Raw genomic sequence first — 22,868 nt, 5'->3', positions numbered from 1 at the left:
ATACAAATGCTTGGACCTTCAGACATGCAATAAATGTAAAACACCTGGAAAATTGTAGAGCCACAGTAAATGTCAGTTTTCTCGGCAGGCTACAGAATGTGCATATATTGAAACTGTCAAGAAGAAACCTGTCTGTGGATCAGAATTATTACTCTCCATGTTTGGGATAAATTGGAAAGCCTAGAATTCAGTGATCTTTTAGCCAAGTGCCTCCTGCCAAGAGCAAATGTCAGGAAGATGGCTACTCTCTGACGCAAGTGTAACCAAATTAAAAGTATATATTTCTTACATTCTTTTTTTTATTTTATTTTTTTTGCGGTACGCGGGCCTCTCACTGTTGTGGCCTCTCCCGTTGTGGAGCACAGGCTCCGGACGCGCAGGCCCAGCGGCCATGGCTCACGGGCCCAGCCGCTCCGCGGCATGTGGGATTCTACCGGACCGGGGCACGAACCCATGTCCCCTGCATCGGCAGGCGGACTCTCAACCACTGCGCCACCAGGGAAGCCCAATATTTCTTACATTCTTTACTTATCATTTGTGTCATTTACCCCAGGAATATTTTAATGAAAATCAAATGCATCCGGTGAGCACATAACTGAAGATTGTAAGACTGAAACAGAAAAAAAATAAATCACAAAATTTTACCAGATTCAGTGTTATCAGTGTATTTTTTCATTTTAATGCTCTTTACGCTTAAATATACAAAGTGAGTCAAAGCATGAATAGTACTCTAAAAGTATTAGCCAAGCTCTGGAGAATTTTCCACAAACCAAGGCATGAACAAGTCCTAAAAGCACAATAACTGAGACTGGCATAGAAAAATATGTGTCATCCATCCCACCCCAGATAGAAGACACTGGTACCCAGCCCACCATGAGTGTGGGCACATCTTTCTGAAGCATCCAGGTCACCTGGGACCTACTGTCACTCTCACACCAACACATCCTTTGACACATGCATTTGGGGGATTTAAGATAGATGGTTATGAAATGCTTACAATGTAATGCAGAGTGCAAAAGGCAGTGCTACCTTTACTACATACATGAATTCCCTGGACTTCATTAAGATCAAGATTCCAATTCAGTAGGTTTGGGGTGGGATCTGAGACCCTGCATTTCTAACAAGCTCCTAGGTGATGCCTCTGCTACTAGCTGGGACCAGGGGTGAAACCGTAGATAAATCCCAGTTAAGTTCAAGCATGTGTGTCCATAGCAAAAAGACGTGTGGGAGAAAACACATCAAAATGTTAACATTGATCATGAAGTGATGGGTACTTTGTTTTCTTCTTTATGCTCCCATGTTTTTCAAATTTTCTCTAATGACCACCATTTAATAAAAATACTAAAATTTTAAAAAGAAACTATATTGTATTAACACACATACACACAAACTAGAAACCAGCTAGTGTTCAATTATAGGAGAACTGTTAAATAAATTGTTAAATAGAAAAAGCAAAGTATTATATATCCACTAATATAATTTTCCCAAGAAACACAATCCATGTGTTCTAAAATAAAGTCCCTATGTGCACAGAAAATGAATAAAAATAAATATATCAAAATGGCACCATAAATTATTTACTTTATTATTTTGAAAACCATGGTATCTATTATTTTTTTATGCAAAAAAATACCTATTTTCAGATGGCCTACCCTATAGGAATTTCATACTAGGGCATCTCTTTTCCTCATCCAGATCAGTTACACAGTTGGCAAGCTGCTTTTCAGGCATTGTTCAGAGCTAATATTGCCAAGAAAACAATGAATGAATAAAATAAATCAATAAATTACACAAAGCCCGCAGATTACAAATTCTCCTGCAACCAATCACAGCTCTTATCTGGGGTCTCAGCCCTTGTTGACCTGCTTCTAGGGCACCATCGCCCAGAGGGACCGGTTAGTTTCTGTCACCCACTGTGTTCCCCTGCTGTGCAGGATATGGGGGCCATTGTTGCATTGCATTCATTTCATTCCGCTTGCAGGAAATCTAGCTAAGGCACATAGGTGTTTGAAAAGACTCTGCCATGCATGCCATGACCATATTGCTTTGCACCAAGGGGTTTGTTGAGGCAGAAGATTCAAAGGCAGTAAGATCTATACAGTGTGATAAAGTGAGAACCGCTCACCTTCTCAAAGAAGGTCCCCTGCAGATCCTTGTGATTTCTGTGTGATTAATTTGCAAATTGGCAATAGGGTGCATGTGATTCACGGACCTTGTGGATACAGTAAACAACCTGAGGGTAGGGAGAACTGTTTTTAGTCTCTTTTTGCATCAGATGATTTCCCACCATAAATCTATTTGGTGAACAGATAATACAGTTTTGGCAGAAGATAAGATAATAGTGTTTCTCTTAAAATGTGTAGTGAAGAGAAAAATTTAGTAACGTTGAATATCAAAGGCTTGAAATACTTCCAGTAGTTTCAATACTCTGGTCTCCCTTAAAAAAAACAACAACAAAAAAACAACAACAGTCATTAGTCATTGTGGTTGCAGGTGTCTAGAGTCTAGAAAAGACTAAATTTAGAGTAAGTCTACATTAGCTAACAGATTGGAATGCATAAAAATAATCATAGAGGGATAACTCTGTCACTGAAAACCTTTTTAATCTGTTCTTGATTTATCTAGAGCTAACACCTAGTCTGAGCAAATGGATTCTATTTTCCAAATATTTTGGTAAGAGAAGAAAATATGGCACAGATTCCAGACATAAGGTGAGGGTCAGGGCATCCTTGATTTTTCAGAGGCGTGTCAGACAGAGGCAGAAAGATACAAGGGAGTACAGGTGGTGACGTCCTTCTCTGTTTTCTATAATGTTCTTAAGGTCTGTAAAATCAGAGTGTTAATTTCAGCTATAGAAATAGGAATTCATTTCTAATGGACTCAGAGAAGTATGGAGGAGTGATCATTTCTTCCCTTTCCCAAGTAGGTCATTCAAAATGTTTGGCTTTTCCTCTCTGTAGTCAGTGCCATTTCCTTAGCACCTTGTCTTTATTAGCATTGTTACTTTCAATATTTTGTGCCTATTAAAATTATTTAACAAAGGAGAGGTGATGACATGTATATCTTGCACTAGTAAAATCGGATACAGCCAAACTGATAGTTATATAGAGCCAGAGAGATAAATCAGGGACTCTATCAGCCAGAGAGATAAATCAGAGCCATAGAGATAAATCAGGATAAATTATTAACATTCTATTTGTATCGAGTTAAAAAATTACTTTTGGTAAGCCCATCGATACTTCACCAAAATATATTCTCTTCGGGAGATATATCAATCCAGTTGAGAGTAAAATCCAATTACTAATAGTATGTGCTTGGAACATGTATGTAAGGAAGCGTTTATGTATAATAACTTGGAGGAGTAGCCTGTCAATACCATAATGCCTGCTTTTTGATCTGTAACACTGTGTCTGTGTGCATGTGTGTATGTAGTGGTATTCATTGCTTGCCCATGGTGTCTGCATAGTACAGACCCTGTCTGGTTCGAAGCTGTTGAAACCAGGGGGATGTTCACTCCATAGGTGTGGTTTTTCCAGACAGATAGAAAGTATACGTAACTTAGAATGATGACAATACAATTTGTTTTCTACATTTGAGCTCATAAGTTCATTGCATGCACATTGTCTTTATGTATAGTTTCCGATGAGGAAGAAAATTCATTAGGTCCTTGGGATCCTGGAGGGAGCTTGTTGGTTTCTCCAACAGTAAAGCTAAGAGCAGTTGTTATTACTCTTCTTAGAATTAAGATGCCCTCCTAATATATATTCTGAGTATTACTCTTTTAACAATGGTAACAAACATATACATAAAAAGACCCGTTTATGTAAAACAAGAGGTGCAATTCTCTTAAATTTTTAAATTAACTTTTTATTAGAGGAATTTTCAGTTATCCACCTAAATATAAATCCTCCTGTACCTGTTACCCCACTTCAGTAATTATCAGCGTTTATAATTCATCTTAAATAAGTATATTACAATTCAGGTAGAAGGATTACTTTTCTGCAGTCATGTGCTTTAATGCCAGAGTAGAAAAAAAAAATAAATGCCATGTCATGGCCAGTGGCTGCCTTTTGGATCATTGCATACCGTGTGGAGAGCCAAATTCTCATAATAGGAAATTCTCCTAAGAGAGGGAAGTAAATTTCTAAGAATATGAGTAATACTTATAACAAATACTCCACTGTTAGCATTATTTTTCATTTCTAAAGTAAAATGTTGCAGAAAAATGTATTCTGCAACAGGTTATTGATTTATTTTTCTTTTTTTAAATTGAAGTATAGTTTGTTTACAATGTTGTGTTAGTTTCCAGTGTACAGCAAAGTGATTCAGTTATACATATATATACGTGTGTATTCTTTTTCAGATTCTTCTCCTTTATAGATTATTACAGGATACTGAGTATAGTTCCCTGTGCTATACAGTAGGTCCATGTTGGTTATCTAATTTCTATTTAGTAGTGTGTATACTGCAATGGGTTATTTTTATAAATAAGAGTAAATTTGAGTCAGAAGAAAGTTGTTATTTTTAAAAATGCCCGGCTGTGACTGTAGGGGTGTAGCTCAGAATCTCCATGTCCCATTTCTGAGGCCCGATTGGCAGGCACTCTCCATCACCCTTTTCAGTATTCTGGGTTTGACAGTTAATATCTGCAACATCAGAGTTTTCCTAACTTAGTAGGACAGACTGGGTAGAATTTATTCAATAAAGAAAAGGAATGGCTAATACTAATCACATCAGCTAGCAAGATCAGTTTTTGAAAGATGCGTCCTGAGTGTATTATATAAGATCAAGCTACAGTTCTCCTTCTTTCTCAGTCTTTCCGATTTGAACCTCTCAAATCATGTCTGCCAAACTGATGTGAGAGTCTTGTTCAAGACTTGGACTCCATAGCCAATCTGTGCAAAACTGAAACTTCGGATTGCACTTTATTTCATTATTACAAGTTTTAAATACTATTTAAAGCTCTTCTGACGGCGTTCCAACCTTAGAAACAAAATTCTCTTTTTTTCTGTCTTGCTTTTCTCAGTAAAGGACCCAAAGTCCGATTTGATTTTTGGATTATATTGCATATTTGATGACAAAAATGATTTTCCCTTCATTCTCAAGAGGTCTCATTGAGAAAGTTCCTCATTTTTTTTTTTTTTTTTCATGACTGGGATTTAGCTTCTGGGACCTTTCCCCATGAAGATTTGGAAGTTCATACTAAAATACAGTTTTTCTCAATTCTGACTTTGTGTGATGAGGGTACTTTTAAGTGGCTTTCTTCCATGACCCAGGTAGTATCCGGCCGGGGCCCCTTCCATTTCATCACTCAGATAGCCTCTACAGCCTTGCCGCCCTCTGCTTTCAGCCAACAAAGCTAGAAAGAGCTTGAGGAGGGGACCACGCTCACCTTAAAAGCCGTGTCTCAGGAGTGGCATGTGTCACTTCCATTCAAATTCCATGTGCTACACGCAACTGCAAGGAAAGCTGAGGAATGCAGCATTGTTGGGGGCCAGGAGGAAGAGGAGTCAGGGTTTTGTGGAGCAAATGGCAGACTCTGGTGTACCTGCATCCTGGGCTTCAGGACATGACAAAGAAAGCCTGGAAGTCTGATGGCCTCAGCGGAGGGGAGAGACGTGGAAGGGCTGAGTCTGACTCTTCCTGAGGCCCGTGGAGACAGACACAGCCTGTTTGGTTTCTGGTTTACAGCTCATCCCTGCAACGGATGCTGATGTGACGGCCGGGACCTTGGTGCCGGCAGCGGAGGGGGCCCCCGTGGGGGAAGCAGAGACAGAGAAGGTGACTCTTCCTGCTGGAGAAGGAGCGAGTTCAGAGGACGCCAAGATTGACACCGAAGCCACGGAGGCTGTAGATGGTGACAGACCTCAACCGGTAGAAACAGAAGCAGCAGCAACTCAGGTACATGTCCTAGTAAATGGAGGTTCTAGGGAGATAACGCCCATTGAAATCCTCTGTCTGTTGGGTAATGGTGGTACCTCTTTTGGATGTGGAGTTGTGGACAGTTGGTAGGCATTCTGTGGCATTGCACTCCACCAAAACGAAATACTCAATTCTCAGGAAGAGTGGCCTCAGCATTCTCTCTCAGTATCAGCATCGTGGGGCTCCACACGGGCCCCTATTGCTCTGGCGGACTGGGCTTAAGCACAGGTAGGGGCAAAGGAAACCGTGGAATAACGTGATGGAGAAAAGGAGTGAAGCACAGTGAAAAGGATGAGAATGGGGGAAGGAGGAAGAGAATATGATAGAACAAACACAGGGTTGTTGGATGCAGTGAGAAAATAGCCACAAAGTGCTTAGCCAGGTGCCAGGCACATGGTGAGAAGCCCGTATTAGTAGTTATAGCATATTACTGTAATTACTATTTTGTGGTCATTATTTTTCTTAGAGTGCCCCAAACTCACCATTAGGCTCCTTCCACCAAAAGCCCACCCCTGTGTTGCACTTTCAAAAGAAAATGGGTCATTGATAACGTACATGAAGTTGGAGTTACCCACGTTCTTCATTTCCTCAGAGAAACACTCAAAGGCAACAAATGCAGACGTTGCTAATGTGGAACCTCAAACCCAGCAGCCAAAGCAAGGACAGCTCTTCTCAAGCCCATGTTCTTGCTCTCCTAAGTGGAAACAGTGAAGAGTTGGTTTCATGTGAGGCTTTGCTTTTTCCTGATTATTTTACTCTTGATGAATTTCCGGTAATCTCCCCAGAGTTACTTAAAGCTTGAAATTGAATGATCCCTTCAAACAGCAGGTAGCAGCACTACTTAAAGAAATAACTCAGACGTATATGCCGTTTTTTCCGTAGATTGTCTTTGTCACAATGCCGGGCATAGTCCTGTATGTATTGCTATGCTTGTTGAAAGAGTGTATTGTTTTCTCCAAATTGAAGAATGGAGGTGTCTGTGTCCGCTGATACCTGAGGATGTATTGAACTTGATCTCCAGGCTTCCATGATGCTAGCGAAATTCCCCTCAGTGCTTATCTTTGTTAAAAAAAGAAAGAGAGATCTTGATCCTTTGGTTCTGCTTTTCCCCCAGACAGCACAGGTGCTTAGAGTGGCTGGTGGGACTTGTCCTCCTTCAAGTTGTCACTGCAGTGTGGGCTCTGGTGCTAATCAACAAGCAAAGGACGGGCAGATTATCTCCAAACACGGGCCACCAGATCTTTACCAACAATATGGTTTCAAGGAGAAAAGCAGTCACAGGAGGTGAAATGTCAGGCGAGGGTTACTATTCAGTGGGACAAGAACGGACCACTGCGAAAATGAGAGCATCCTTGGAGTCCTACTACGTTCCCTTTCAGGATTGTCCCCCCACCCCCCTGGTGACTCGCCCTCTCTCCCCCGAAGCCTCCTAACCCACTTCCCAGTTTCCCTAGTAACCTCACTGTTACCAGACTGCCTGGTTGTTCAAGGATCCAGAAATCAGTCCTACTAAGGGCTTCTGTCTCAGGAGAGATAGAAAGGAAGCCGTGTCGGGAGGAAGGGCCTGCAAGGTGGAAGGGCCAAAGGCCAGAATAAGGGAACAGCAGGCATTTAGCTGAATGGGGGAGGTGGGGACAGTGGAGCCAGGCAGCGTGGGGTGGGGTAGTGGCCGCCCTTGGAGGGTACAGAAGTCTTCTTTCCCAGTCGCTGCCAACCACATTTTTCTTCCTTTAGGAGAAGGTCATCCCTTCGGTGGTCATAGAGCCCGCCTCCAACAATGAAGGGGAGGGAGAACACGAAGAGGCCATGGGTGCAGAGTTCATGGAGGCAACTGCTGACGTGGCTCTTCCGGGCTCCACCGGCGAGACACCAGCGCTGGCCTCGGAGGAACACAAGGCGGGCAAGGCCTCCCAGCCAGCAGCCCCCTCCGCAAGCGAGGCCCTCCAGGAAGGGCCTCCCGGCTTCCTCTACAAGGTCTTAACATTTCTTCTTGTTATTTTGCTTTTTTTTTTCTTATTTTATTCAATGTCAGGAAAATGTAATAGAAAAATCTGTCGCTTTGGATGGAGAACAGAGTGTAATTAAATTTAGCCCTACTTGAGAACTGTGTTCCATTTGATTTGCAGTTAACCGAGGTTCATTGTTTAGTTCAAAAGCTTGTACGTTGGTTGTCTTATCTGCACAAAGGGATACCTTTGAAGTGCCACACCTGATTTTTAAATATATTTTCAGTTCTCTATGACCTGCGATACAGTTTTACTTAAATTAAAGCTGATTCTCTTTTAAAAAGGAGAAATGTGTTTCAGATCTCTTAACATTTGTTATTTTTTAATCTGGTGGCCATTTGCCCTTCCTTTGCTTTGAGGTCCTTTTGTGCAAATTTAGTTGTCTGATTTTTAATCTTTTTGCTATATGTATTTGTTCTCTGACTGCCTTAGGCTTTATTCCCACATTCCATTGTAACATGGCAAGGTTTCCAAGCTGCTGGGCTACAAGAACCACAGTCATGTCTTTCCATATTTTAACAACCAATAATTAAAGAAAGTTCACCGCGGGGTAAATGATATGTCCCTTGGTAGTGAATGGGTGGATTTCTTCTTGGTAGTGAATGGGTGTGCCCTCCCAAGCTCCCCCTAGAGCCCAGGGCTTGAAATCATCTGTGTGCTCATCTGGTCCCCCATGGAGGGCAGGATACATGAATCGTTCAGTCAGCTCTGGCATCTTGTTGTAGTGCATGGCACAGAGTAGGGAGTCAATAAATATATTGAAAGTTAGTAACTATCTTAATGGGCTTCCACGATAAGGATAAAAAATAATGGCAAGAAGGTTTTGCTCAGAGAGGCCATCAAATGGCTACTAAAGTCTTCATAAACGGAAGGGTGCATACCAAAAACCCAGTAAATCCCTAATACTTAAGCCTAATACCCTAGTTTAAGCCAGGGGTTAAAGGCAGATAATCCTACCTAACAGAATATAGTTGGAATGTTAATTTGCATGTTTGATTTTGCATTTCCTAATTCAGCTCTTTGTCTTTTAAAAAGTGTTAACTCTGTGTGTGTTTGTCGGGGTGGGCTTGAGTAGAATCCTCTTCTCTCTCTCTGCTCATTAGAAAGTAACTGCTACCTTGTCACCTCCAGTGGGTCCAGGTGGGATTGATGAATGAATTAATGTGGAGAAAAAAGCTAGACCTGTGGCCAGTGAGGACATGTGCCCCACTGGGTTCTGTTATAAGAAGAGGACATGAAATCAAGGGGGCAGGTGCCATGCAAAGCCAGGCCTGGCTGGGTCCCTCCCTGGCTTTGCTCACTAGCTGCAGTGTGAGCTGGGGAATTGCACTTACCCTCTCTCTGGGCTTCAGTTTTCTCATCAGAAAAATGAATTTGATAGTCATTTCCAGCTCTGACATGTTATGATTCTGTACGCAAAATACACAGCTTAAAAGCCAGGTGTTTAGGACTTCCCTGGTGGCGCAGTGGTTCAGAATCCACCTGCCAATGCAGGGGACACGGGTTCGAGCCCTGGTCCGGGAAGATCCCACATGCCGCGGAGCAACTAAGCCCGTGAGCCACAACTATTGAGCCCACGCACCACAACTCCTGAAGCCCAGGTGCCTAGAGCCCGTGTTCCTCAACAAGAGAAGCCACTGCAATGAGAAGCCCGTGCACCACACCGAAGAGTAGCCCCCGCTCGCCGCAACTAGAGAAAACCCACGTGCAACCACAAAGACCCAACACAGCCAAAAATAAATAAATAAATAATAAAATGAAAAAGAAAAAAAAACAAAAAAAACAGGTGTTTAATCGTAGCAGTGGGATTGAGGCGAGGGATATGGGAGAGAGAAAACTGGCCATGACTAAATCATTATCCAAGCTGGGTGATGAGTCCGTGGGGGTTCATTATAATACTCTTTCTCCTTTTGCTTTTTAAAAATTTTCTATAATCAAATTTTAAAGAAATCTTTCAAAAAAAAGGAAAGAGGGGTGGTGGATTAAGACGGATGTTGTTAAGAGATACAAACTTGCAGCAAGTAGTAAAGTAGACCTAGAGATCTAATCCATGGTGAATATAGATGACACTGTTGTATTATAGTCATCAAACCTGCTAAGAGACTAGAACTTAATTAACCCACCACTAAAAAGAAATGATAATTATGTAACCTGATCAGGAGCTAGCTATGGCTACAGTGGCAATCATATTACCATATATAAATGTATCAAATTAACATGGTGTATACCTTAAATTATACAGTGTCACATGTCAACTATATTTCAGTTAAAAACCAGAAAAAGAGAAGGAAAAGAAACAGATTGTCATGGTTTAAAGGGTAAGATAGGGAAGGAAGTTTGCTTATAAAGAAATTGATCACAGGCTTAATTAGTAATTCCTATATAACATGCAAGCTCTCAATTATTATTTTATAGACGCTGAGGTTAGAGGAACTTTCCCCTAGGTATCTTACTTCAGGTTAAAAAACAAACAGTAACAAAACGTTGATGATAATACAATGCAAATCTCTAACAAAAATATGATGAATTAAAATTTCATTAATGCACTACATTTTACTTCTTGCAGAAGGCATTACTTTACTAAATATACATTCAAGTGACCTCAGTATCAGTCTGTAAGACTCGGATATTTTAAGTAAACAGAAATGAGGATTTCTTTTCTGTCTTCGGCGGCCTTCTTCCTTGGGGTATGACTCATCTTCATCCTTTTTTATCCAGCTTGGAGATGCTTCTTAGAGAGCCTGCTGATAATCTGGCTGAGAGACTTTAATTTTACATCTCCTTTTCTTTCTAAAATGAATCGGTTCTCTTACAATCTTTTGCAGGTGGAAACACTGCATGATTTCGAGGCAGCAAATTCTGATGAGCTTACCTTACAAAGGGGTGACGTGGTGTTGGTGGTGCCCTCAGATTCGGAAGCTGACCAGGTAAAGGATGAGAGTGGAAAGTACTGCAGGCTGTATTGGTTTTTTTTTTTTTTTTTTTTTTTTTGTGGTATGCGGGCCTCTCACTGCCGTGCCCTCTCCCGTTGCGGAGCACAGGCTCCGGACGCGCAGGCCCAGCTGCCATGGCCCACGGGCCCAGCCGCTTCGTGGCATGCGGGATCCTCCCGGACCTGGGCACGAACCCGTGTCCCCTGCATCGGCAGGCGGACCCTCAACCACTGCGCCACCAGGGAAGCCCTGTATTGGTTTTTCCTGAGAGTCAGTTGGGCACAGTGACTTCCTGAAGACGTTTCTACCTTCTGAGATGCTGTGTGACAGCTCTGAAAAGGGCTTAAGGTCACAGCATCACTAACTAGATTTTTAGGACACTTCTTTTGGGATGCTATTGGGATGCTATTATATATATATTTTTAATACAAATAGATGACAAAGCATAAATTACCAATATCAGGCAAAAGTGTCTAGGTATCTCAAAATCATTAAAAACCTCATTATAAACTTATGAAAATATGTAAAATATATATATAATATATTTTATACTTATAAAATATATTATAAAATATAAATTTATATATATATTTGCATTAACCGTAAGTTATCTTTTAAAGAAATAAAGAGACAAAAAGCTAGTCTTTTATATTTACCAACATGTTTGCCATTTCCAGTGCTCTGATTTCTTCCTATAGATCTGAGTTTCCATCTGGTCTCAGTTCCTTTCCTATTGAAAACCTGAGTCCTAGAGTTCTGATCTTCTAGCAGTAAATCCTCTCAGCATTTGTTTACAAGACGTTTATGTGATGCCTTTATTCATGTTCATTTTTAAAGATTTTTCATTAGAGGAAGAATTCTGAGTTGGATTTTTTTTCTTTCAACTCTTTAAAGATGTTGCTCCATTGTTTTCCTCTCTCTCCTATTTATATTAGAAGTCAGCTGTAATTTGTTTAACCTTGTTTCTCAGTATACACTGTGTACTCAGTATACACTGTGTATACTCAGTATATACCTGAGTACTTTTTAGAATTTCTCTGTATCTTTGGTTTTCATCAGTTCAGCTATAATGTGCTTAGGTGTTATTTTTTTTATAGGTTTCATGCTTAGGGTTCATGAGCTCCTTAGACTTGTATCTTGATTTTTTTAAAATTACATTTGGAAGATTTTTGGCTATTATTTCCTAATTTTTCCCTCTGTTTCACCTCTTTTTCCTCTGTCTCCAATTATATATATGTTGGACTTCTTTATGTCTAAGACTCTGGGTTTTTTTGTTCAGTATTTACTCCTCTTTGTACTCACATTGGATAATTTCCATTGATCTTCAAGTACAGTGATCCTTTCTTCTGCTGCTTTGAATTTGTTATTAATCTGATCTTGGGAATTTTTAATTTCAGATATTACTTACACAGGTCTATAATTTCTATGTTTTCTTTTATATAGTTTCTGGGTTTTTGCTGAGATTTTCCCATCTATTCTCATTATTACCATCTTTCAGTTTAAGTACTTGAACCGAGTTACAATAGCTGCTTTAAATTTCTTAGTAGTTCTCTCTTTCAAGATAGTAGTTCTCTGTAGTTCTCTCTTTCAAGATATTCTCCATAAAAGCGCTCCTCTGAATGCCCTGCGTCACACAGACTGAGGCTGATCTTCAGGGAGAAAGCTCTATTAACAGATCTCACCCAATGCAGTTTCAAGGGTTAAATATCCCCCAATTTCTACCTGCTTTTGGTCATTCTCAGTGCCTTCAAATAGTTGTTATACATGCACAACTCCATTATTTGTAAAATTCTAATATATAAACTTATATTTTATAGCTGTCATTTCTAAATATAAATAGTTGCTTTCTGTATGCACATGTATATATATAACTACATATAAATATATAGTTGTTCTAGTGTTTATAACTGTTCTATGCAAAAGCATTTGTCTGATACCAGCTATTTCGCCACTACCAAAACTGGAAATCTTTAGTCTACCACATGTTTTAAGCAGTTAAAATTTAATTTTCTATATTTTCCTCACTAAAGATTGATATTAACTATGATTCTTCACTTTATAAGTTGCATTTCAGAATGAATGTGTTGGAATATATCTTGATTATGGGTTTGTGCCAGCCCTTTATTTTTGTCTTTATTGAAACTATTTTAAAATGCGTGACTCCACTTGGCTCCATTAGATTTTTCACCCGCTGTAAATAAAGTCAAATATAGACACTTGAGGGGAAAATACGACCTTTTATATGTCTACTAGAGGTTTAGAAAATATTTAGTTATCATCTTTTACTCTAAGTATAACTTTGTCCTTCACATACATAACATCATAATTTTATAGAGGACACTTTTCCTCATCAGCTAGGATTTTATCAGTTATTTCATTGAATCATTTTTTTCTCAGTGTTATTTTTTTCTGCCTTCAAAAATTGGCCTGTCTAAATACTTATATTTCTTGTCTATATAGCAGCATCAATTTATGGTCTCAGATTATATCAAAGGGAATGTATTCAGCTTCTTTATTTAATTTTTGAGACCTTGTTTTATCTGATGTACTTGAACTATATTGGGAATTGGTTCAGATTAAATCCAACTATCCCTCATTTTAAGTGAGATCTCTTTCCTGCGTTGGTGAACATAATAAAGGTAGTCATTTCCCTCTCGTTTCACTTCATACGGTCTGTGTGTTTAAAATTATTCCTTCAACTCAGCTTTTCCCAACTAGACTCTGCTTATCTCCAGAAGGCCAAGGGCAGATGGCAACCTCTGTTTCTCAGTTTTATGTTTGGTCTGCCATGCTGTATGACCATGCACGGATGGGTTCTTTAAACTTTCTGTGGTTAACTGTCTTCATTATTGTGAGGGCACGCCTATATGACAGACATATGTTTATGAGGAGTAATTTACAAAGACTCTACAAATGTTTCCAGCAAGAATGTCATGACATCAAACAGCTTTGTAGTTTATATAAACTTGAAAAACAACAAACACAATAGTGATACCAGGCAACACATATCGAGCTGTTAGTATTTGGCAAGCCTTGTATATGGTGGTTTATTTCAGTTACATGATGTGAGCTGGCAGACAGAGTTCCTTCTTATAAGCAAGTGGTTGAGGATGAAATAAAAGACCTTCCATGGCCTTGTCAGCACTATATTCCAGCCCACTGGTCCTCAAGCCTTTTTTTCACTGTGATCCACAGGACAGGAAATGGTCCTGTGTGTGATGTTTTCACCCGGTGTTCCTCTCTTTGCACTCACTATAACCCTTCCTTCCTTCTTTCCTCCCTCCCTCCCCCCCTTCCTCCCTTCCTCCCTCTCTCCCACACTGCTCGGCTTGTGGGATCTTAGATCCCTGACCAGGGTTTGAACCCGGGCCCTCGGCAGTGAGAACACGCAGTCCTAACCACTGGACCGCCAGGGAATTCCCTGCACTGGCTATAATTCTAATTCTTATAGTTAATTGATGCTAACTGGATTAGGACTTACGTCATAATCCAGTTAGCATCAATTAACTATACTTTATACAAAATTATAATATTAATATTAACCTTCAGTTAACAATATACGTAAAATAATTTCAAATGTTTACTCCTTTTTTTTTTTAACTAACAACTTACTTGGGACAAGCCTTCCCCCTGAGCTCAGCACACCTGTTTACATGTAGTGCATCATCCTTGTGCAGGACCACAATGCTCATTAAACCCATTATTTTATTAATCTTTGGCAATGCAGCTTTTTCCAGTAGTTTGCTGGACTCTGAAAGCCCTGTCTTTGTCTTGCAGGATGCAGGCTGGCTGGTAGGTGTGAAGGAATCAGACTGGCTCCAGTACAGAGACCTCGCCACGTACAAAGGCCTCTTTCCAGAGAACTTCACACGGCGCCTGGATTAGGACCAAAAGTATTGTAGAAGGAGCCTGATTACTGGGTTTTTAAACCTTTGTGAAAACCTGAAGGGTTCACTTTTGCTGTGACACTCTTAGTGATTTACAGACCAATGCCAGACAAAGTTTGGAAGGCTGTGTCAATGAAGCATGTGTGCAAACAAATGTTTAGAGGAAAAAAAAAACAAGTAAATTAAGGAAAAAGTCTTCACTGGTTCCCACGTTCTTGCTAACAGGTTTGTTTGTGCTTTGTCCAAGCTGTGGAGACTTGTATACTCGACCCCCTCCCACCAGTTCTAAAGTAGCTTTCTCCAGACCAGAACCTTAATTTCTCTGCACCAAGCGTACGGTATTGAGTGGCTTCCCTGCAGAAGACGTGGTGAATTGTCCTGTAATACGAGATTATCTTCTTCCCCTGTGCAGGTGTGAGCACGTGCTCTCTCTCTCTCTCTCCCTTTTCACATTTCCTGTGTTTAAAACGAAACTGCTGCAAGAGTTGTCACTGTTCTTTACCAGCACCTCTCTCTCTATATATATATGGACACACAGTCACACGAGCTCGTCCTCATCACTCCTGGATCTATGTGTATGCACAAGGCTACGTATACATAGTTGTGCTCTCTCCCTTCCATTGTAGCTTTTAGCCTCTTATGTGTCATTGATACACGCGTTGCTCTTATTCCGTCTGGCATCACAGTTGCAGTTTTGCCTCTGGGCAAAACCAGCCATCCCATTGCCAAAACAGTGGACAGTATCTGTGTTCGGAATGGGCATTCTTCAGGATGCAATGACTAACGGCACATCGGAGCTGTTGCCCCTTTGGAGAAAGCAGAGTCTGCGGATCTGGATGTCCGGCCACCGTGACCGGAGGTGGGCGAGTGTGGATCAGCGGCTGAATTGGCTTAACTTCTGCCCCTCTGAGACTGGCTAGCTGATGGGGCATTTAGGTCCACCCCCAAAGAACACTATTTCAAAAAGCTCCTGTATATTTCCACCTCTTTTTATTGACGCAACTCACCTTCACAGATCGTCCGAAAATAAGATATAGATGATGTATGCTGTATCCACAAGTCATCTGTAACGATTCTGTTTTCAGTGCTGTGTCATTCCAAATAAACCTTGGGTAATCTCCAGCAATGACCATGACTCCTGCCGATGAGTCCTTTGTTATGGAAAGCTTGTCCCGTTCGGGTGCACTTCTTGAAACAGTCTATGTTGGAGTTGTTCTTTGCGCAGAAATATGCTTGTTCCTCCGGTTGTGCTCCACAGCCCGCCTCCCTTCTGCAAACCCCTGCAGCCCAGTCATTGCGGGTCACTCGGTGGTCCCTGCTGCCCGGCAATCACTACAGCACAAATAACAGCTTTCAGTGGAGGCCCCTCCGAGGTGCGGGCTGTCGCCGCCCTAGTCCGTGTATCGCAGAAATCTGACGACCTCCATAATCAGCAGTTTCTTCTCACACCAGCCTCATTTTTTTGGTTACTTTTCTCTCTGACCTGTTTATGTTGGGAGGTACATACAAAAAATAGATTAGATGACATAGAAGAGTCAATTCACCGGACCATTGTTTATAGAAGAGAATTCTTAAAACCCTTTCAGTTGATTTAGACTCTTTTCTGCTAGTATAATTGTACTCAGTAAAAGCTGATCTAGAATGGGTGTTATTAGAATTTTAAATTTGGTATGTATTAGTGATTCATGATTTCATTTCTCCTGGTGGATGACTGACTTGGACGCTTAGTGGATGGTTAAGTGTTGCTAGAGAAACAGCTATTACTGACCCAGGATTTTTCCAGGGGCTGATTTCCAGGGAAACTGGATCATCATGAAAGGCCTTGACCCAGGAAGCCCTATCCGAGCCTCCTCTTCATCTTTTAAGATTTCTCTTACAAACCTAATAGCACTCAGACCTTCAGATCGTTCAGAGGACCTTCAGAAAGTCAGATACGGAAGCCTATGGTTCTTATAAACATACACCTGCTTGGCATTCCTGCGAGGTCCACGTACAGACTCAGTGACGTACATAGTTGCAGGGCAAAGCCCTCAGACGATTTGGATTTTTAATAATATCTCAGTGCCACCTGGGATGGAAAAGCTCCATGCACCATGCTGGCACACTGCTTCCACCTGGGCCAGCTCTTTCTGACCAAGCCAGGACAGCTTTTGAGTGAGCCAGAACCCCGCATCCATGGGCTTCCATGGAAAGAGTAATGCACGTTCAGAATTCTGAGCCCTCTTATTACCTAAAAAAGCCCAAACTCAACCTACTAGAAAAACCCAGCATGGCCCCATGGTCCATTCTGACGGCGCATTCAAGAAAAAACCTTTGGGAAACTGCAGAAATTTTAAGAAATCAATGAGTTTAAAGATGACTAAGACTCAGTGCTTTATTTCACACAAAATGCGTGAACACCTCAAAGCCTGAGAAATAACTGGTTTGCCTTTCTAGGACTCTCCTGCTCTTTTCAAAGGAGCCCAAGCTGCCTTCTGGTTTTTACTTGGAACCCAACTAAAGACTGACTGTGTACCAGACCTTGGACATGAGCTGGTCACACAGTTTTCTTGGGTGGTGGTGTAGCTACTGTCTTCCCAGCATGATGTATAATAGCATCATCCTAGGACTTGGATAAATGGCATCAGACACTGGTAGCTGCACGGAGAAGATGGTGACCAGTATTCTCTTCGCAAACTTAGAAATCTGAGAGCTGTGTGCTTCTACTCATCCTTGACTCCACAGCAGGGCCAGGACTAGACGAACCCTAGCTGTTCAGGGCAGCCTTCCTCAAGGTGTATAGCGTGGGTTTGATACGTTTTTCTTAATAACCAATAAAATATGCTAAAATAAGCTTAATAGTCCATCCAAATATTGGGTGGGTCAAAAAGTTCGTTTTACGGAAAACCTGAATGAACTTTTCGGCCAACCCCAGAGTTAGTGGCTCATTGGTTATCCTTTGTTATGATTTCTTAGCGGTAACACATACTGACTTTTTCCATTGAAGGGGTAATTGAGACACACCCCTTAATTCTATGCAGATTGAGAGGCAGGCTAGGTACCTTGAAACTCTTTCAAAGGCTATCTAAACTCACTTTCTTAAAATCCAGTTAATTCCCAGTCCCCTGCGGTCTCAGGTCCAACACTGAGGTTGCCCCATTTTTATAGGTTGGGTCAAGGTCATGTGCTTATTCCTACTCCTCTGTACCCACCAGGGTGTGTCTGCCATTTGCTCTGGGAAGACACCTCCTGATGCCTTTGAGTGCCGTGAAAACCAGTGCAGGAGCGCCTGGTCTATGGCACGTTGCCACACGGCTGATACCCTTACACCCTCCCCCTGTTAATAAACGGCATCAGACTCAGTGTCCTTACGCTCTGCTCTCCAAAAACCGGCCAGTGACCACCACATGATTTCTGCGACCTCTGATGATGCCGCCAGACTTCTCCAAACTCTCTGTAAGGTTCCAAGAGACTCATTTTCCTTGTTTTCTTGCTTCTTCCAATGGCTGCTGGAGTGGGGCGGGGTGGGGGGGGGCCAGGGCAGCAGCATCAGTCTCCCTCTCTCTCGGTCTGTACACCCTCCGTCCAGAGAATGTTTCCTTGGAGGGTCCCACTACTGCTTCCCAGTCCGCATGGTCATTCATTAAACATTTGTAAGGCTCATGCTAAGTGTCAGTTACTGTGCACTGGACCACATGGCCTGAGACCTTGCGCTCAAGGAACTGCTCTCAAAAGCCCGCTGCAGCCCACCACTGAGGGGTCCCCCTCTTCAGAGCTCTAGGCCTGGAAATGTGAGGCCTCGCCTCTGCCATTCCTTTTCCAGATTCCAAGCACCTGCCTTTGTTTCTTTTCTCAAAATGTCCTGCGATCTTGTGCTTTAATCCCTGCTACCGCATCTGGGGGTGGTCCTTGTCCCTGCCAAGGAAGACTTTTGGTGCTTGTCGTCCCACTGTCTCCCTGCTTCCCTTCTTCCTAGTTTATCCTCCACTCCCAGGACCATTTACCTACACTGATGTCAAAGGGTTAGCACTCCCCTTTGGTCTCCCTCTCTGTGTGTGTGTCTCTCTCTCACACACACACTAATGAGGAGCACTGTTGTATGACACGCGGAATCCCCATACCTCTGCTTGGCTTTCAAAGCCCTCCACGTCTTCACTGATGCTTGTCTTCTGCTTCCATCAGAGGACCTTCCTCACTGGTCCATCCTGCCCTCCCGCTGCCTCTACCCTTTGCTCACTGCATTGCAACTTCCTCCGGAGATGCCCGCCCCTCCTGTCTGCCTCTGCAATGCCCCCTCACTCCAGGCACAGATTAAGTCCCATCTCCTGGACAAAGCTTTCTCACCAGGTCACTCCTCTGTCCACACCTGTTCGGCTCATTGAATTTAGTGTAAAAAGGATATCAGCCCTTTGTTTCCCCCACTAACTGAAAACTCTCTACCAACCTTCTCTGTATTCCGAGTCTGCTCCAGGACCTTATACACAAGTGCACCAAGCAAAGGAACAAGGTACTGAGGGATGGATTAATTCAGGGAAGCCCAGAAACTCCAATCCCCAATCCGAAATTCAATATAAGAAAATACCCAGAGTATATGGCCAAAAAATAGTTTGACTACAAAGTTGAGAATTTCTATCTAACGAATGGCGCTTGAGACAAAATCAGTAGACAAATGATAGATTTGCTGAGAGTATTCGTGACAGCCGAAAGTCATAAAGGATAAATATCTTACAAGTTTAAGATACTTATGTCTTTAAGATAAGTATCTTAAACTCATTCAAGTCAACAAAAAACTAATAATTAGTATTATCTTAATACAATCTTAATAATTCACTTATGTTTGTTATTTATCTTTGTATTTATAATATTAATAAATTACTTGTAATAGTATAATATACATATTATGTAATAATATACAGTATTATTATATATTATAGTATATTATTATATAATACATAGTCTATAATAACTAACATTTATTGCATGTCTATTATTTACCAGACACTCACCTAAGTGTTCTGCAAGTATTAATCTTCATTAATCTGTGAGGTAGTTGCTGTTTTTCCCTTTTGTGAATGAGGCTAAGGTACAGTGAGTGACATGAAGGAACTTCCTCAAGGTCACACAGCCAATAAACAGCAGGGCCAGGCTATAGCCTAGGCATCCTGGCTCTAACATAGGTTTGCCCCTCTGCTATCCACCCTTCTTTTTGGTCTGTGTTAAGGACTTGAATAGGCAAGGCTCTCGAGGAGACACTTGAGTGGATACTAGGCATAAAAGGAGACCTTCAGCTTCCTAATAGTCAGACCAGCGCCAATAATCTCATAGACTAGTGAGATACTGCTTGGTAGCCAGCAGGTTGATGAAGATTAAAATGTCAGCTAACATAGCACTGATGGTATTTAGTGTGTATGTATAGTCCCTGTGACCTACAACCCTGGGGTAACATTCCCAGGGAATTGCTTACTCTGGGCATGAAGGGATCCTCTGAGATGTCAGTCACTGCATAGCTGGGGATGGCCAGGAGGGGGCAGCAGGTGAGGTGCTGGTCCCTGGGGGATGGATGCAGCAAGCTGTGAAGAGCAGTAAACCAGGTGAGCAGACAGATGTACAGACACAGGCAGGTAAGGTTGCTATGCCATTAATACCGATGCAAAAATACATTCTTCACAAACGATACTCTAGTTTTCACAGATGCATAAGCTTGAAGGACATAAACAGATCGAGCATCTATGGAGGAACTGAAATAGGGAAAGAAGGGGAAAAAAGAATAAAATAAATAACAAATACATAAAACTATGTAACCTGACTGGTACAGATTCATGGTGATAGTGTGCTCTACACGGAGAAATATGACACACACAAAAATGAGAATGAAGGTTAAAAAAATACACAAAACCCAAAAAGCAATCAGAAAATACATACCACGGAGACACTCAGAGAATGCTAATTCCAGGACAAGCCATCAAAACCTCATATTTGAGCTTTGAGACTTAATTTTTGACAACCTATCTCCCCTCAATCTCAAGAATGGTTTCAACTGGTAAATTAAGATCAGGTTAACCCAAGGGGAATTTGTTCATTTTCTTCAGTGGTTGTGGACAACCCAACTTCTTCCTTCTTCCGGGAACATTCAGGTACACTGGCTGCCAACGGATGTCTAGCTGGACCTGTCCTTGGAGCACTAGTCATGGAGTTGACCTCACCTCCAGGACAATTAAAGCAAACCCAGAATGAGGATGCTCCTGCATTTAAAAACTGGAGCCAGATATTGATACAAAGCCCTTGGGGGTCTCAGTGAAATGAAAACGAAAGAAGGTGCAAGAATCTAGTTTCTAGCCAAGATGTTTTCCAAACCATAGTCAACTACCATGTCCCTCAGAGACAGGCATACTGAGTATGTTGTTGATAATCCTTTTGGTTTTTTAAAACCATGAAACATTAAAACACTTTAAAATTATAAATAATCTTGAAGCACGGGGGTGGTACAGACAGATGGCAAATTCTAAATATCCCCAAGAGAGTTCTCTTTTGTAGGCATATTTAGATTTACTGAAGGTCTTCTCTCTTAGTTTCTCGCCAGAGCCAGAACCAATTACCTATATGATAATCCGCATAATTCAGCTTTGGGTATGTACTGTAGTCGTGTACATATACCTGTGTGTGCACGTGTGTGTGTGTGTGCACGCTTGAACACATTGGGCTCTCTCCATGCCTCAACGTTTGCATCTTTTCTAGGTGCGATATTTGAGCATTTCCTTGGCACTGGCTTGGGACCAGTTTGTTGGAGGAAGTACCTTCTGTAGTGGTCAGGCTGGGTAACAAAGCCAGTGGCTATATATACCCTCACAACACACTTAGGAATTAATGGGGCTTTGCAAAGGAACCTACTCAGAATAAAAGTTTTCTAGAGCAGCTATTAAGTCAAGAGGAAGCAAGCAACATGCATTATTATTACATCAGAACCAAAATGATAAGCTTTCATTTTTTGCATCCTGCCATACCTGTTATTTCAACAACTGGAGTGTCAATTCAGTTCAGAATCACAAATTATTGGAATCGGAAGAGACCAAAAACATCACCCTCTCCTCTCATTTTGAAGCTGGGGAAATGGGGGCCTTGCAAAGAGGAGTCAATTGCTTAAACATACCAAGCACATTAGGAATACAATCGGAAAAGCAAGTTTCCTGCCTTGCATTCCAGGGCACTTTCATTCATCATGCTGAGTCTTTGCTGTTAACAGACATCACTTACTGGGGCTCCGATGCCCGGGAATATAACATGTATGACATACCTCCTATGGCCAGAAGGGGGTGCTAGAAGTCAGTGTAAGTGAATGCGTCCAAATACTACTGCACTTTGTAAGCAGGAAGCACGAACTGAGAACAGATCCGATGTACAGTAACCCCACATTTGCATTAAAATGAAACAGTCCAGTGAGGAGACAAATTAATTCCTGAATCATAAACGGCCAAGCATGTTACTTAGGGCACAGGCTCTGGAGACTGGCTGACTTGGCTCAAATTCTTGCCCTGTCTTTGTTCCCTAGGCAACCTCGAGTAAGTTACTTAACCTCCCTAAGCCTCTGTTTCATCTGTAAAATGGGCATAAGTATGCTTTTATGCTTGCAAAGGAGGGATAAGTATGTACAATGTTTCACATTCAATAAAGGGTATTTGTTATCATGTAATGGATCAATGATTACAATGTTACAATCAATGTTACAACCTGAAGAAAATTAGGTTTTTAAAAGGCCATCAACTATTAACTCAAAAGTGTTAGAAGAAATTTCTTTTATTTTTTGAGGTCGACCACGTTAATGAATGTAGGTTCTTCAAGAATATCTTATAGTCTTTGTTTGCTGGTGTGTGAGAGTTATTCTTGAGTTTCTGTAATATTTCTGAAATTTTCTTCATGGTCCCTTGCATACTATAATTTAAAAAGAAATCATATATATATGTGTGTATATATATATACATATATATATCACCTTTATGCATTGAACAGATGTTGGCACAGGCTTTGTAATTTGTTAGACTTGGGTTTGAATCCAGGCTCCACTACCTACTTTTTTTTTCTTTTTTTTGCGTTATGCGGGCCTCTCACTGTTGTGGCCTCTCCCGTTGCGGAGCACAGGCTCCGGA

General features: G+C 41.4%; 1 protein-coding gene across 1 annotated transcript in view; it reads left to right on the top strand.

Moving 5' to 3' along the window:
• Positions 1 to 15,860, top strand: part of AMPH (amphiphysin) — a 200,285-nt gene extending 184,425 nt beyond the window's left edge. The window contains exons 17-20 of the mRNA XM_007110538.3: positions 5,692 to 5,901; positions 7,657 to 7,896; positions 10,754 to 10,855; positions 14,639 to 15,860. Of these exons, the coding sequence (XP_007110600.1) occupies positions 5,692 to 5,901; positions 7,657 to 7,896; positions 10,754 to 10,855; positions 14,639 to 14,746 (660 nt within the window). The 3' untranslated portion in view covers positions 14,747 to 15,860. The remainder of the gene's footprint in view (positions 1 to 5,691; positions 5,902 to 7,656; positions 7,897 to 10,753; positions 10,856 to 14,638) is intronic.
• The last annotated feature ends 7,008 nt before the right edge of the window (positions 15,861 to 22,868 follow it).

The sequence above is a fragment of the Physeter macrocephalus genome, chromosome 5 (genome assembly GCF_002837175.3).
Source record: "Physeter macrocephalus isolate SW-GA chromosome 5, ASM283717v5, whole genome shotgun sequence".
NCBI lineage: Eukaryota > Metazoa > Chordata > Mammalia > Artiodactyla > Physeteridae > Physeter > Physeter macrocephalus.
Note: the sequence above shows the minus strand (reverse complement) of the source record. Positions and strands in the feature narration are given on the sequence as shown.